Source organism: Peromyscus maniculatus, chromosome 6 (genome assembly GCF_049852395.1).
Source record: "Peromyscus maniculatus bairdii isolate BWxNUB_F1_BW_parent chromosome 6, HU_Pman_BW_mat_3.1, whole genome shotgun sequence".
In the NCBI taxonomy this organism is placed as follows: domain Eukaryota; kingdom Metazoa; phylum Chordata; class Mammalia; order Rodentia; family Cricetidae; genus Peromyscus; species Peromyscus maniculatus.
This window is the reverse complement of record NC_134857.1, coordinates 69784265-69800579: the sequence shown is the minus strand read 5'-3', so window position 1 is coordinate 69800579 and position 16315 is coordinate 69784265. Positions and strand designations below refer to the sequence as shown.

Genomic DNA, 16315 nt, shown 5'->3' with positions numbered 1-16315 from the left:
CTTCCTTCCTTCCTTCCTTCCTTCCTTCCTTCCTTCCTTCCTTCCTTCCCTCCCTCCTGAGCATTCAGAAGTATACAAAGTTGACAAGCACCAGCCTTTTTGGAGATTATAGTTTAGCCAGGCACAGCTGGGTGTGGTAGCTCACACCCACAATCCCAGAACTCATAAGACTGAGGCAGGAGGATTGCCTTAGTTCAAGATCAGCCTGGCCTACCCAGTATGTTCCAGGATAGTCTGGATTGCCAGAGTGATGTCCTGCCTCAAAAACTAGAAACTGACCGACCTGCCAGTGTGAGACAGAAGTGAAGAAAACCAAGTGGGCCATGCAGGGGAAGGAAGGGGCCGGGCGCGACTCTACCCTGCCGGGGAAGACTTCTGGAGGTGACGGTCCAACGGAGGAGACATGCGCTTTGGGGGGCCCTGGGCCACAGGAAAGGGACGCCGAGAAGGGCTTCATCTTAGAGACAGTTTATCACCCCACAGAAAAAGTCGACGAAAGAGGAGTTCCAGGACAGCCTGGACGTTGTCTCAAAAAACTAGACAAAAGAAAAAGACACAAACAAGACAAAAAGAGAGAGAGAGAAAGAAAAAAGGAAAAAGAAAGAGTAGCTTTAGAGTTGGAGAAATCTCGTAGCTCCAGAGTTGCCAGCCCGGAGGCATGGGTTTATAATCCCAGCACTTGGAAGGCTGAGGCAGGAGGATTGTATATTTGAGGCCAACCTGGACTATATATTAAGACTCTTATCTCAAAGGGCTGGAGGGTTAGTTCAGGAGTTAAGAGCACTTGATGATCTTGCAGAGGACCTGGGTTCGATTCCCAGCACTCACAGGGCAGCTCACAACCACCTGAAACTCAACTTCCAGGGCATCTGACATGTTCTTCGGACCTCCAAAGACACTAGACACACACATGGTATACATACATGCAAGCAAAACTCAATTTTTGTTTGTTTGTTTGTTTATTTTTCTGAGATAAGGTTTCTCTGTGTAACCCTGGCTGTCCTGGAACTTGCTCTGTAGACCAGGCTGGCCTCAAATTCAGAGATCCACAGCCTCCCCGGTGCTAGGATTAAAGGCATGTGCCATCACGGCCTGGCTGCCTAGAGGTTTTTCTGTTACAAACCCCCCGCCATAACTCCAGGCATCATATCTCAATGCAGTAGTCTCAAAAACTAGGGAAGGAACATCTCTTCCTCCTGCCCCTGGTTCAGGAACCAGGAAAACTTGCCAGCAGGCTTTTCACATTGCTTTGGTCAGTACAGCAACGGATGTCCTCCTCGAACCCTGTCCCAGCCCAGGGCAATGGAATGCATGTCACCAGCTTATTGGACACATCAACTAGAGTCTCTGACCATAAGGCTAAGACCACAGTAAGCTGTCTTCCTTCTGACCGCTGGGTTCACACATGTTCCAGAGATGACCTTTCACTCCGACATGGAGGCAGCCCCAGGCGTGATGACTAGTTAGGGCTTATTTACAGGAGTTCAAGGGTCCTGTCTGCTCCACATCTGGACTTCGGGCTCCCATGCTTCTTAAATGTCACCTCTCCTTGCTGCTCCAGCCCACCCCCACCTCCGTCTGCCCCTGGGCCCTGGGTCCCGGAGTGTGAAGGACACTGCTCCCCTTTCCGCTGGCCCGTTTTCAAGCATTCTCTGACAGTCTCATATATGCACAGAATGAATTTCGGTCAGTGAGCCCCCTTGCCTTCCCCGGCCCCCAACCCTCTCCTCCTGAAACCTTTCTTCCCCGTGACCCCCCCTCCTCCTCCTCCTCCAGTGGCCTCCTTTTGTGTGGGACCGACTGTGGCTAATTAGAATGCCACGGTAGGAAGTTATTAAGGGGAGCTGGGGCAACTTCCCAGGGGCTGTACCACTGTGCCTGGCCCCTCCCCCAGCCCTCACTCCCCCCCACCACCACCACACCACCGGCACCCTCCTCCACCCCGACAAGGCCTCAGGTCGCCCCGGCTAGGGTTGAACTCCTCCTGATCCTCTGTCACCCCTTCTCAAGGGCTGGAGTGACAGGTGGGTGCCACCATACCTGGCCTCCATTCTGCTGCTTCTGATGTCGAAAAAGAGAGACGAAGAATCAGAAGGAAAGATACAAAATCTTTATTATTTTTTTTTTATGATGATGAGGGGACAAAGTCTTTAGTCATCCATGCTTTTGTAACTCTCCTCCAGTGCCCTCAGTGTGGCTGGCTCATTGACGGGCTCGGGGGGGGGGGGGGGGGGTTCCTCGTGGGGTGAACTTTGCCAGGTTCTTTTGGCCAGACTCACATGGAGCCAACCACAGACAGGCTCTTCCTTTGAGATGTGCATCCACCCTGACCCCCGGCAGACTGCCCCTGTGGATGGAGATCTCCAGGCCTGCTGCCTTGAGGAATTGCTATGGAATGTGTAGTTACCCTCCCCCGCTGCCTAGAGAGAAGAAGCTCCACCGAGATCTGGGATCTGCAGAGAGCAGGGCCCGGAGCAGCCTGGCCAGCCACTACAGTTCCTCAGGAGCCCAGCCCGGGAGGGACGAGGCAGGGTCCCTTCCTGTGATAGTCCCTAGCGGGTCTGAGCTGCCTACACTAACTGCTGCCTTTCACTTCCAGAACACTAACATTTCCAGTTTGTCGTTTTTGATTGACTGATTGCTCTTGCAGCTCTGCCTGTCCATAACTCACAGAGATCCGCCTGACCCCCAAGTTCTGGTGTTCAAGGCCTGTACCACCATACCAGCTCTCTCTCTCTCCCCGCCCCTCTCCCTCTCTTTATTTATTTATTTTTGGACAGGGTCTCATATACCCCAGACTGGCCACAAACTTGATATGTAGCTGAGAATGGCCTCGAACCTTTGATTCTTCGGCCTCCCCCTCCGAGTGCCAGGATTAAGGGCATAGACCGCCCAGGGCAGCGAGCATGTCAGGCAAGCACACTCCCACTGGCTATATCCCCAGTCCTCTTACTCCCTGAAAGTCTCATGGAGTTGGTCAGACTGTGAACATGCTCTACAGACCGTGGAGTCCTTAAACGTCTACTCTCCTGCCTCAGCCTCTTGAGTGGCTGGGGTCATGGGCCTGTGACACCAGACCCAGGTCTCTCTTCTTAGAATTATTTACCTACCTAGTGTTGGTGAGTTTAACACCCAAAACCTGCTCTCTCTTATAAACTGGTTGGGTACAGGAGTGAATGACTGCTTCTGCCCTTTGTGTGACGCTAAAGGAGCCACTGGGACGTAAATCTGTCAGCTATTGTTTCGGCTGCAGCCTTCGGCCAGAAGGCCAAGACCTCAGAATAGTCTCTTTCACCGCCCTGCAATGCATAGGTTGGTTTAGGCCAACCCAGACTCAACCCCCAGGGGCCAGGGCAGAACCAGGCTATTGTCCTTGAACAAAATCCAAGTTGTGTTAACAAGTGGGAAGGCAGGGGAAAAGAAAGTGCTGGGTGGCATCCAGGGTCTGCCCCAAACCTGTATGTCTAGGTGGAGCCGTGGGGGAGGAGAGCGGCCGGCAGGGGCAGAGGGCAGCCGCCGCCCCTTGAAGACCTGGGGAGAAGTGGGCAGCAGCAGGGCCCCCGTGGACTGATGGGCAACCAGACGCAGTGGCGTGGGCTCACCACGGAGGTGGGAGGGCCGATCCCTAGGGTCTCTAAAGCATGTGGAAGGGTTTGGAATCCATCCACCGGTGCAGTCGAAAGACAGCTGCAGAAGGAAGGCCACGGACTGTTTACGCTTCGATAAGATCATCTTGGCCACTGAGGTGGAAGGCAGTGAGAGAGGAGGTATGAAGGCAGGTTGGAAAGTTTCAGTCCACGGGGTTGGAAGGATGGCTCAGCAGTTACGAGCGCTGGCTGTTCTCCCAGAGGACCTGGGTTCTATTCCCGGCACCCACGGTGAGCAGCTCACAACTGTTCGTAACTCTTAATTCCAGGGATCCGACACCCTCTTCTGGCTTCCGTGGGTTAGGCATGCACATGGTGCACATACAGGCAAAGAAAACACTCCTACACATAAAATAAGAAATAAAGGAAATTTCAGGCCGGGAGCTAGCGGTGGAGCTGGATGGTAGAACACTTACTTCGCGTGTGCAGGGGTGTACCCAAGCATTGCAACAGTAGTCTGTAGCCCCAGTGATGATGGGGTCTGGGGGAGGACAGTGGAGACGGTGGGAGTCTAAGCGTTTGGGGTTTGCTTTGGCCATCATTGGGCAAAGCCTCCATCTACGCCGGGATCTTCTTGTTCCCTGACTAGCTCATGCTGTTCCTTTGTCCTGGGCGGCCATCTGTGTCTCCTAACAACAGTTACTCATCTCCCAGGCCCAGCTGACACATCATCTCCTTTGTCCAGCCTTCCCGGCCCCACCCCTCCCTGCAGAAATACCCACACCCTCCTTGGCTCCGCAGCTCTCTCCGTGAGCCCCTCCCTGGTGCACTGAGCACGTCTGTCTGTCCCGTGGTCGTCATTTGTTTACTTGTCTGTCTTTCTGGATTATGAGCTTCACGGAGCTCGCGGGCTCCTTGCAGAGACCACGTGTGCAACAGTGACGGATGTAACCTACCAACCGCACATGACTAAGAACTCCAGAGCTCCCACAGGGGAAGGGTGGGGGTGGGGTTTCTGGGGGTGTCAGAGCACAGGGACTGTCCAGGTGGGCTCTGGCTCTTCCTCTGACCACCTTGGGCATCAGTGTCCGTTTCCTCAACGTCTCCTTTGCCTGCTCTGCTCTCTCATTGCCTCATGTAAATGTGCATCCTGACTGCATGTGGGAAGCGTGGGCTCCTGACACCCACATGCACACTCATAGGCACACACAAGTATGACCATGACTTTCCTATCCCTAACCATCTCCCCGGGACTCTCCAGAGACAGGTATACACCTGTACTCTATAAACGGCTGGTAGATGAGGGAGGGAGGGAGGGAGGGAGGGAGGAAGGGAGGGAGGGAGGGAGGAAGGAAGGAAGGAAGGAAGGAAGGAAGGAAGGAAGGAAGGAAGGAAGGAAGGAAGGAAGGACGAAGGAGGCCTGAGAAGTGTATCAGAGCAGGTGTAAATGAATGGAGATGAGGGCAGGGTGGATCCAGGAGTGGGCTGGAGCAGCCTAACATCTGGTAAATGTTGGGGTGCTTCCTTACTTCATCTCCCCATCTTCTGGATTTCCCAATAGGCTTTGGGGCCATAGGCTGGGGGACCTCCCCCCACACTCGCTGTGCCAGTGTTCTCTTGGTACCCAAGATGCTGGGCAAAGAAGGCAGACTCTTTGTCCTGGGATACGCTTTGGCTGCCATCTACAAAGGTGAGGAGCGGCTCTCCCAGAGTGCCAGCTGGTGATACCAAAGCAGTGACCCTGGGTAGGTCATCCAGTGGGGACCATGTTGTCGAAAGAAAGTGTGGGGTGGTGGTGGTGATTGTGGTGGTGGTGGTGGTGGTGGTGGTGGTGGTGATTGTGGTGGTTGTGGTGGTGGTGGTGGTGGTTGTTGTTGTGGTGGTAGTTATATTGGTGGTAGTTGTGGTGATTGTGGTGGTGGTGGTTGTGGTGGTGTTAGTTGAGGTGTTAGTGGTGGTGTTGGTAGTGTTGGTGGGGTGTCACATCTTACTGTTCCAACTTGCTGCATTTCCCTGAGAGTGCCTGCCCACCTCTGGGCCTCCTTAATTTATGGGGCCGAAAAGACAAAACTTGAACTAGATCTCACAGACTCGCTCAGGCCCGTCATTCCGCAGTCCCGGAAGGTGGCCCACAGGCTGGCAGGTGGTCTGCATGCAGAGAAGGCATCAGGGTGGCTCTGAAGGCACTGGCTCTGCAGAGGGGTGACCTGCTGGGTGTCTCCTGCAGGGCCAGCAGTCAACCTGCAGTACAATATCAACGAAGTGATAGCATCCTTGGGCTGCACCGTGGAGCTGCAAATCAACAACACCCGAGCGGCCTGGCGCGTCTCCACGGCCCCGTTGCGGGCGGTGTTCAAGGACCTGCTGGTCAGGACCCTGTGGAGTCCCTGTCCCCGGGACTGAGTTGGGTTGGTCTGGGAACATGACCTTTGATCTATGGACTCCTAGTAGGGATGCTCCTAGAGTGTTTTGTAGCGCTGTATCCACCCATTGCCCTTCCTGATCTTGAGTGCTAAAAGCCAGGAGAACACCTTATCATTGGGACCTACACACCTCCCCATTTCCAGATACCTGCCTGGGCAGGACTCCAGCTACGCGCAGCTGAATTAGAATGTAGCGAAATTGGGGACATTGGTCTTTGAAGACCAGAGGATCAGAGAATGGGAAATTGGGGGCAAGCAGCTAGGGGGTCGGGAATGGTGGAGAGGAGAGGGGACCAGGAGATGGGAGGTCACAGGGGTATGGGAGATTGGGACTGGAGGTCTAAAGTATGGAACCACTGAGCAAGACGGAGGGAGGAAGGGACCCAAGGGGAGGCTGCGGGTCTGGGAATAAGGCAGAGCAACTAGGGGGAGACAAGGCTGCCTAGCCTGTGAGCTGGGGTGGACTAGAGGGAGGCTTTGTCTCAGACTGTGGGCCTAGGGGAGAGCCCAAAGTGCGGCGTGGCTAGAAGACACACCGGAAGCAACAGTCTGCAGACCCCCTGCTTCCTCCTGTCTCTCCAACCCCAGGACAGCAAAGAGTCATTGAAAGCGGAGACTTGGAACATCTCTACCTCCTTTGAGGACCTGGATGCCCAGGTGAGGAGTGATATGGGCTACTCTCCAGAGGATGCCAAGGACACTCCAGGCACAGAGGCCCCAGGAGTCCCCCGAGGCCGACTCCGCCTGTTCACACAGATGGTGTATGAGCTGAAGACCAAACTGCGCTGCTCTCGTGAGGAGTGTTCCTTAGCAGGGCGGGGGGGGGGGGGGGGGGGGGCAGACTTTGGGGCCAAGCTCCAGGCCGGGGCATGGGAACCCCAGACACCTCTGTCTCTTTGCTACAGATCTGGTAAATAGGGCCATAACCAGCTGCCATCTTTGGTTTGAGAAAAAGTATCAACAATGCATGCAGCGCATCTGGGTCCCACTTCTGAACCACCTGCTCTGCCTACCAATGAAGTTCAAGTTTTTCTGTAGCGTCGCCAGGGGTTAGTGGCAGCATGGGGAAGGGTCCCCAGGTTAAAGGCGATGAATCCTTGGGGACCATGATAGGAGGGTAAGGCAGGTATAGGCTCTGTGGGCAGTGGAGATGAGTTTCAGCTAAGCCGTGAATTCTGTCTCTCTATTGGAAAGACTGATAATAATAGTTCTCATCCCCATAAGGGTTTTGAAATTTAACGGGCTGATGCATGCCAAGTCCTAACAGAAGTGGTACCGGAGGGACTGCTCTAGAAACACTGGATACCGTTATTAGTATTTGATATGGTTAAGGACGGATGCAAAAATGGGAGTGAAGAACTGGGCAGTTTATCCCAGCACTCGGGAGGCAGAGGCAGGCAGATCTCTGTGAGTTCGAGGCCAGCCTGGTCTCCAGAGCAAGTTCCAAGAGTGAAGGAAGCATCAGAGGCCTTGTTGCCGGGTGGGAGAATCCTGGGTTAGTAGAGCCTGGGCTCCAGCCCCAAGAGGCCCTGACTTGGCTCCACTGTCCATCAGTGATAGAGATTTGGTGTCACAAGCGCATCCCAGTGGAAGGCAACTTTGGGCAAACCTATGACTCGCTCAACCAGTCTATTCACGGTCTATATGGAGAATTTTCAGCCAATATTGACATTAAGGTAAGAGGCAGAGGCGTGGGGGAGGGAGAAGAGCAGCTAGCGAGCAGGAGGGGAGGAGGAAGGTCTCAAGGAACAAGTCAGAAAGAAGGTGAGGTGAGAAGCCCCGGGAAGAGGTGTCTAGTGTGGGGGAGGCGCCATGCCGGCCTGTGGAATGTATGTAACTGGCTTGGCGACGGAATGGACAGTCAGGCATGAGATGGTGTCAACTAATGTGGGTGCAGGGAAGCCAGACCGTCACAGAGACCGTGAACAGGGGGCGTGACAACTCTTGGAGGTCCTGGGAGGATGGGGGGGGGGGCGCTTGAGTAGGGTGCCGTTGGACATGCGTGCCCACGGGGCTGCGGGGTGTGGCCAGGCTGCAAGCTGCGTGCCCACGGGGCTGCGGGGTGTGGCCAGACTGCAGGCTGCGTGCACACGGGGCTGCGGGGTGTGGCCAGACTGCAGGCTGCGTGCACACGGGGCTGCGGGGTGTGGCCAGACTGCAGGCTGCGTGCACACGTTTCCTTTCCAGGAGGAGAAGCAGGCTGCAGTGGTGGGTGTCAACATGAGCTGGGAGCGCGTGAGCGTCGAGGTGCGGGACTATGTCCGCCAGCAGGAGACCCATCTGCGGTGGGCAGCGGGACTGTTTCATGTGCTCCTGACCTGCACCTTCCTGCTGGTCTTCCACGCGTGAGCCACAAGCCCCACCTGTTGCCCCTTCCTCCACCCCGATGGGAACCCCGGTATAAGATATGCAGAGCTGAACCCCTAATTCGGAATCTGACTTTTTTTTTTTTTTTTTTTTTTTTTTCCCAAGACAAGGTTTCTCTGTGTAGTTTTGGCGTCTGTCCTGGATCTCGCTCTGTAGACCAGGCTGGCCTCGAACTCACAAAGATACGCCTGGCTCTGCCTCCTGAGTGCTGAGATTAAAGGCGTGTGCCTCCACCGCCTGGCCTGGAATCTGATTTTTTTTTTTTTTTTTTTTTTGGTTTTTCGAGACAGGGTTTCTCTGTGTAGCTTTGCGCCTTTCCTGGAACTCACTTGGCAGCCCAGGCTGGCCTTGAACTCACAGAGATCTGCCTGGCTCTGCCTCCCGAGTGCTGGGATTAAAGGCGTGTGCCTCTACCGCCTGGCCTGGAATCTGATTTTTTTTTTTTTTTTAAAAAAGATTTATTTATTATGTATACAGTGTTCTGCCTGCACACCAGAAGAGGGCACCAGATCCCATTAAAGACAATTGTGAGCCACCATGTGGTTGCTGGGAATTGAACTCAGAACCTCTGGAAGAGCAGCCAGTGCTCTTAACCTCTGAGCCTTCTCTCCAGCCCTGGAATCTGATTCTTATTTGCCTGTGTTTACAGTCAATGGGCACAAAGTGGGCATGCTGTGAGGAGTGCTATTAGCCATGTGTCTACCGTCTTCATTGTCTGTCTCCTTCCAGCATCGGTCCGAAAACTGCCCCCCCCATCCCTCCGACCCCGCCCCCCCCCCCCACATTCAGCTTTGACTGTGGACTTTTCCCCTTGCCCTTCATGTTCTCCTTGGCTCCGACTTTGTGCCATTTTTATCGTCCAGTTTTGCTTTCATTCTCTCCTGCCTGCTGCTGCGTCGGCCGCTCCTCTTCCTTCCATGAAGAACAAAGTCCTCAGCCCTACCCAGGCCAGCGTCTACCTGGGGCTTCCTGGCCCTCACTTCACTCAGGTTCCCCCGCTGACTCCTGGGCCGTCTTCTCCTTTTCTCCACCCTCAAGTGCCTGGGCTGGGCAGGAGGTGGGCGAGGGCGGTCGGAAGGACCCCTGTGCTGTCTGTCCCTGTTCTTCGGGCTAGAGTGGCCCCAAGTGAATGATTCTGTGCATCCCCAGGGCCCTGTGGAAGGACAGAGGTGAATGAGCGGCATTGCTACCCTGCAGACATTCCTGGTCTAGCTGAGGTGGTACCCCGCAGACATTCCTGGTCTAGCTGAGGTGGTACCCCGCAGACATTCCTGGTCTAGCTGAGGTGGTACCTGCAGACATTCCTGGTCTAGCTGAGGTGGTGGGAACGACACCCACCAGACACAGAGGGCTCCAGGACAATACTAGGGACTGACTATGGGGACAGGTGTGGGAGCTAAGGAGATACCACAGGGTGGCCATATCTGGGCTCCAGAGGCTGCAGGTGGGATCTGTGGTCAAGGGAGGGAAGGGTAGTGTCTTGAGCAAGGACCTCAGCATCTGCCGTTTATGGGGCAGAGGCTGGGGTGCAGGGCCGAGCTGAGGACAGCTTGACTAGGAGAGTCTGGAAATCTCTACAGGAAGGCCCTGAATGGGGGTGGGGGTGGGGAGGTGGCCACAAGATGGATGAGGCTAGAGGGTGGGGGTGGGGGTGGCAGGGGCCAGGCTGGGTCAGAGGTTAGGGAGCCTGGAGAGTGGGGCAGGGCGGGAAGATGGCCCCAAATGGAAGGAAGGGAAAAGATACAGCAGTTCTCAAAGCCAAGCTTGGGAGGGAGGGGAGGAGGCAGAGAGTCTAAAGTCTCTGCCAGGCTTTCAACCCTGGGTGAGATCACTCAGGAACAGGACAGAGCTGGGGGAAGGGTTGTCGCCCACCTAGGAAACCCAATGTTGCAGTGGTAGGTCTCTCCACAAGGGGGCGCCCCAGTCTATCTTTGCATTTCTTTGAAGCACCGCAGTGGCATTCTTTAGAAGTGGGATTTATATTTCATATTTTACAGTTTAATATATTTCCGCAATTTAACACATTTTCACAATCAGAACTTTTCGTTAGGAAATAAGCATTATATGGGACTTTGGGAGTTACACGGAGATCACCTACGTACACACATATGTCTGCACAAACGTACAGCTCCAGGGAAGTCAGGAAGGGCAGGGATATGCTGGGAAGACAGGAGATGTCTGGATAGGAGTTTTGTTTGAGGTGTGCAGCAGGCAAAGCTGGAAGGCATGGTGGAGTACGCCTTTAACAGCAGCACTCGGGAGGCAGAGGCAGGTAGAGCTCTGTGAATGCGAGGCCAGCCAAGGCCACATTGTGAGACCTTGTCTCGAAAATAATAAATCAATAAAGATGGATACAGGAGCCATACTCCTGGGTGATTCTTGCAATCTGGAGGTTTTTCTGCTTCGGTGCATCTACTTCCTTCATCCTGCAAGATAAAACATCTGCCCCTAGGCCGGGCGGTGGTGGCTCACGCCTTTAATCCCAGCACTCGGGAGGCAGAGGCAGGTGGATCTTTGTGAGTTCGAGGCCAGCCTGGGCTACCAAGTGAGTTCCAGGAAAGGCGCAAAGCTACACAGAGAAACCCTGTCTCGAAAAACCAAAAAAAAAAAAAAAAAAAAAAAAAAAAAAAAAAAACATCTGCCCCTAACTCCCAGACTTCTCATGCTCTCCTCTGTTGGGTCTTGACCATCATAAAGGTAGACATCTGCTGCGGCGCAACCAGAGGGCAGGGTGGAGCCTGCCTCCTTCACACAGGTCACCTGGCCCGGCTTTAGACACAGGGATGCTCAGTGAACGCCAGTTGATCTGATGAGTGACTAGGTCTAAAAGAAGCCCATTGTTGGGTGTAGATGGGAGACACCCCTGTCTGTCCCTCCGTAGGTCCTTCTCTTACCTGGATAGCTATAACCGGGACATCCGCTTTGACAACATCTACATCAGCACCTACTTCTATCAAATCGATGAGCGCAGGAAGAAGCTGGTGAGGGAACGCAACCCTGCCAGAGGATGCCTTACTGGGCCCTGAGTGGACTTCATACCCCAGGAGAGCAAAGACCTTTAGCGCTTTTACCTATGGAGATTTTTTTTTTTTAATTAGGGCAAACAGAGTCTGTTGCCACTGAGAAAAGCAGAAAAGAGATTCCTTATCTTCCCTTTCAAGCCCTCTATCCAGGCCTCAGAAATGCGAAATGTGGTGAGACTGGATCAGGGATGGGTGGGGCCTTGTCTGGGCATGGGTGGGGCCTTGTCTGGGCATGGGTGGGGCCTTGTCTGGGCATGGGTGGAGCCTTGTCTGGGCATGGGTGGAGCCTTGTCTGGGGATGGGTGGGGCCTTGTCTGGGGATGGGTGGGGCCTTGTCTGGGGATGGGTGGGGCCTTGTCTGGGGATGGGTGGGACCTTGTCTGGGGATGGGTGGGACCTTGTCTGGGGATGGGTGGAGCCTTGTCTGGGGATGGGTGGAGCCTTGTCTGGGGATGGGTGGAGCCTTGTCTGGGGATGGGTGGGGCCTTGTCTGGGGATGGGTGGAGCCTTGTCTGGGCATGGGTGGAGCCTTGTCTGGGCATGGGTGGGGCCTTGTCTGGGCATGGGTGGGGTCTTGTCTGGGCATGGGTGGGGTCTTGTCTGGGCATGGGTGGAGCCTTGTCTGGGGATGGGTGGGGCCTTGTCTGGGCATGGGTGGGGTCTTGTCTGGGCATGGGTGGGGTCTTGTCTGGGCATGGGTGGAGCCTTGTCTGGGGATGGGTGGAGCCTTGTCTGGGCATGGGTGGAGCCTTGTCTGGGGATGGGTGGGGTCTTGTCTGGGCATGGGTGGGGTCTTGTCTGGGCATGGGTGGGGCCTTGTCTGGGTATGGGTGGGGCCTTGTCTGGGCATGGGTGGGCCTTGTCTGGGGATGGGTGGGGCCTTGTCTGGGGATGGGTAGGGCCTTGTCTGGGGATGGGTGGAGCCTTGTCTGGGGATGGGTAGGGCCTTGTCTGGGGATGGGTGGAGCCTTGTCTGGGGATGGGTGGCACCTTGCAGGTAGGACTCTGAGGCTGGAGGGCAAAGGGCAGAGAACACTCCAAGCTCCAAGCCAGAGGAGGGGGCACCCAACCCTACTTCCCTGGGCTCCCCGCAGGCAAGGGAGCTCCTAGAGACACTGCCCATCCTGCTGCTGCTGCTGGTGCTGTGTGGGCTCGACTGGGCACTCTACTCCGTTTTTGACACCATCCGCCGACATTCCTTCCTGCAGTATTCCTTCCGCAGTGAGCCGGGGGCCCAGCCCGAGTGACAGCCCCTCCTGCAACACCTCCCTCTACCTCCTCCTCCCAAGTCCAACCTCAGCCCCTTGATTACGGCTCTTGCCCGAAACCCTCTCTCCCTCCACTCTGACCAGGCAGTCACAAACTGGAGGTGAAGGTCGAGGGAGACTCCATGCTGGCCAGGCTGCTTCGGAAAACCATCGGAGCCCTGAACACCACCTCGGACACAGCCGTGGAATCCAACAACATGCGTGAGTGATGCAGAAGGCTGGGATCTGTGGCCTCTAGGGCAGGGTGCAACCAGAAGACCATGGGTTAGGGCCGAAGAAGATTTGGGAAAGGGAGAGAAGAGGTCGGGTATGCTCGAACTGGAAAAGGCGGAAGAGCTCGGCTCAGAGGAAACTGGTTGCCAGCCTTCGGAAGGGGTGGGAGACAGATAGTAAGTAGCTATGGTATTGACAGAGAAGCTAGGCAAGATGGAGGAGAAGAGGAGTGGGCGGGGAGTTAAACTGGAAACCCACGGGTACCTCCTACTGGGGTGGGGAGACCAACTCAGGGCTGCCCTGTCAGGGTGAGCTGGCCCTGACCAGATTGCTGACAGCCTGCCTCCCATCCCCCGCTTCCCCCCCCCCCCAGCCTGCCTGCCCCAACCCATAGGCCTGGATGCCAGGGGCTACTGGAGGGCATCACTGCCAACCATCCTGCTTGCGTGTCTCTGCCTGGTCCAAGCTTTTGGCTACAGGCTCCGGAGAGTCATTGCAGCCTTCTACTTCCCCAAGGTGAACTCAAGAACGACAGCTCCACCCCTAACCACACACACACACACACACACACACACACACACACACACACGCACACACACACCCCTCCCAGGCCTGGGTCCCTCCCCGGCTATCACTATCCTTTCTTGCTCCCCACCCAACCCCTCAGCGAGAGAAGAAGCGGGTTCTGTTCCTCTACAATGAGTTACTGAGGAAGAGGGCAGCTTTCACTAAATTGAGGAGGGCCGCCATTGTTCGTCGGGCACGTCGGCAGAGGGCCCCGGTAAGCACCGTCCGAGCAAGCCTGCCAGCTCTAGGCTGGGTCTGAAGACTCTCAGAGAAGGGGCATCTCTTTGAGCACCCTCAGTGTCCCAGGCCTGTTGGAGCTGAGTGGGCCTGGCAGCATGCAGGTTCCAGCTTCTGGAAGTCAAGGCTGTGTCTTTGTCTGAACCTCAGTCCTCAGCACAGCCCGAGACAAGCAGTGGCCTTTTAGGAAGTGGCAGAAAGGGGAAGGAAGTCAGTCGGATGGTCTGTTTGTAGGAGAGGAAGCAGCAGGATCAGAAAGAGGCCGCTGACAAGCCCAAGGTGGTTCCGAAAAAGGAAAATCGCGAGAGGAGGCAGGTGGTGGGGGCGGGGGCGGGTAGGAGGCCTGCATAAAGGAACGTGTGACCTCTGGAAGACACAGAGTCGACACCAGGTTTGAATCCACACTTCCATAAGCGGTAGGAGCCTGTGGTCCTCACTCCTATGGAAGGATGGGACATGGAGCCAGGTCTGTGAGGCCATTCTTCTGTGAGATGGCATTAACCGCTTCATTTGTTCAGTTGTGACGACGACGACTGTTTTACTTCCTTGACGCTGGTATGAGAATAACATTCCATATGTGTGTTAGGTGCCACTGTACGGCACTGCATGCCTGGAGCAAGCAACGTCTTCACCCCAAGGACAGGTGGTAATAGTAACAGTAAACACAGCTGGGGGCCGGTGGCGTACACCTTTAATCCCAGCACTCAGGAGGCACAGGCAGGCGGATCTCTGTGAGTTCAAGGCCAGCCTGGGCTACAGAGCGAGTTCCAGGACAGCTAGGGCTACACAGAGAAACCCTGTTTAAAAATGAAACAATAACAACAACAAAATAACAGTAAACGATCATGCACACAGGCATGCATGCCCACCCAGGGAGGGGCACTGGGAATGGATGGCATAGAAGGCATGAGCTCTGCTGCCAAGCTAGTTATTTACTTCCTAACGGTCTCTTTTTGTGGGTACCAGCATTATCAGCAGAACAATGGGGCTGGTAAGACGGCTAAGTGATAAAGGTACCTGCCACCAAGCCTGATGCCCGGAGCTCAGTCCCACCCACATGCTAGAAGCAAAGGACTCCCACAAGGTGTCCTCTGACTGCCGCACATGCCCCTTGGCACACATAAACATGGCGTCCAGGATGGGATCCCTTGACCTTGGTCCTGAAGTAAACTGAACCCGAACGGCTAGATGAGGTAGGAGGGATATGTATTCCAAGCTCAAGGAACAGGAGGTGAAAAAAATCAGAGACCCAAGGGAATGCCAAGACCAAAGGCTAAGCTAAGGAAAAGCAGCACACACACACACACACACACACACACACACACACACACACACACACACACGGCAGGACCTGGGAGGCAGAGCAAGACTACAAAGAAACAGATCTTGGAGCGCTCTGAAGGCCAAGCCCTGATCTGTCAGGCAGTGGGGCCTCTAGGATTTCTTAAGCAATGGCCAGTGAAGGACTCCTGGCATCGTATGAAGAGGGTGTTTGGAAAGCGGATACCGAGCCTAATGATCGCAGACTTTATGATTTAGTTCCTGCCAGGTTTGACTGAGATCTGACTCATGAAAGACACACCATCTAAGTTTTTTTTTTTTTTTAAGATTAAAAACACTTTCATTTACTTATTGCAAACGGGTGTTTTGCCCACACACATGTCTGTGCACCTACCTCATGAGTGGCTGGTGCCCAGGGAGGCCAGGAAACCATCAGATCCCCCGGGGAGTTACAGACGATTGTTAGCTGGGACTCAAACCCGGGCCCTCTGGGAGAGCCATCTCTCCAACCCTCCTATAAGGTGTAAGTAATCATAGTCTGTCTACCCTACTCCTAAGTCTCACTGTAAGAATCAAATTAAACCGGGCAGTGGTGGTGCACGCCTTTAATCCCAGCACTCGGGAGGCAGAGCCAGGCGGATCTCTGCGAGTTCGAGGCCAGCCTGGTCTACAGAGTGAGATCCAGGAAAGGCGCAAAACTACACAGAAAAACCCTGCCTCGAAAAACCAAAAAAACAAAACAAAACAAAACAAAAAAGAACCAAATTAAGCTGCTGTACAGGTGCACATGGTAGCTGCTGCGGGTTACCCTCCGGGAGAGTCTCTGCATTCCATCATGAATGGAATGGAATGGAAAAGGAGGCTCTTTAAGACTCACTTCCAAAGCACCCTCGCCCTCCAGGGCTCTTCTGGTTCTCCCCAGCTTCCTCCAACAAGTCACTGTCAGCCAGGCCTTGGGACCTGAGACAGTAAGAACTGCCCAGGGCTCCGGACAGCCCTTCCCGCTCAGCCCACCTGGCGTTAACCAACCCACCTCGCCTCCCAACAGCGCCCCCACCTGGTGGACACTCTGTACCGCCGGTGCCCTCTCCTGCGCCGCTTGACGCGTCGGCGCTGCGTCGTGTGCCAGGCACCGGAGACGCCCGAGTCCTACGTGTGCCCCACTCCGGACTGTCAGGCCGTGTACTGCCAGTCGTGCTGGGACGACATGCGACGGCGGTGCCCGGCGTGCACGCCCGTCGAGGAGCTCTCTTCCTCCGCCTACAGCGACAGCAACGACGACGCCGTCTACGGCGAGTGAAGAAGGGATGCGGCTCGCCTTCTTGCTCAATAAAGTGTGATGCACGCTC

At 55.1% G+C, this 16315-nt stretch overlaps 1 protein-coding gene across 5 annotated transcripts in view; it reads left to right on the top strand.

Moving 5' to 3' along the window:
- The window catches only part of Dcst1 (DC-STAMP domain containing 1), an 18236-nt gene extending 1921 nt beyond the window's left edge, over window positions 1-16315 (top strand). For 2 of the 5 annotated variants that reach the window (XM_076574457.1, XM_006976466.4), the window contains 13 exons: window positions 5149-5277; window positions 5815-5954; window positions 6599-6803; window positions 6916-7059; window positions 7565-7686; window positions 8198-8355; window positions 11259-11358; window positions 11476-11571; window positions 12495-12621; window positions 12753-12869; window positions 13255-13397; window positions 13549-13662; window positions 16015-16315. In XM_076574457.1, coding sequence (XP_076430572.1) covers window positions 5149-5277; window positions 5815-5954; window positions 6599-6803; window positions 6916-7059; window positions 7565-7686; window positions 8198-8355; window positions 11259-11358; window positions 11476-11571; window positions 12495-12621; window positions 12753-12869; window positions 13255-13397; window positions 13549-13662; window positions 16015-16266 — 1847 coding nt within the window. In that variant the 3' untranslated portion in view covers window positions 16267-16315. Of the gene's footprint in view, window positions 1-2233; window positions 4855-5148; window positions 5278-5814; window positions 5955-6598; window positions 6804-6915; window positions 7060-7564; window positions 7687-8197; window positions 8356-11258; window positions 11359-11475; window positions 11572-12494; window positions 12622-12752; window positions 12870-13254; window positions 13398-13548; window positions 13663-13919 lie in introns of those variants that run through there. The other 3 variants (XM_042279383.2, XM_076574459.1, XM_076574458.1) reach the window with 3 other exon arrangements.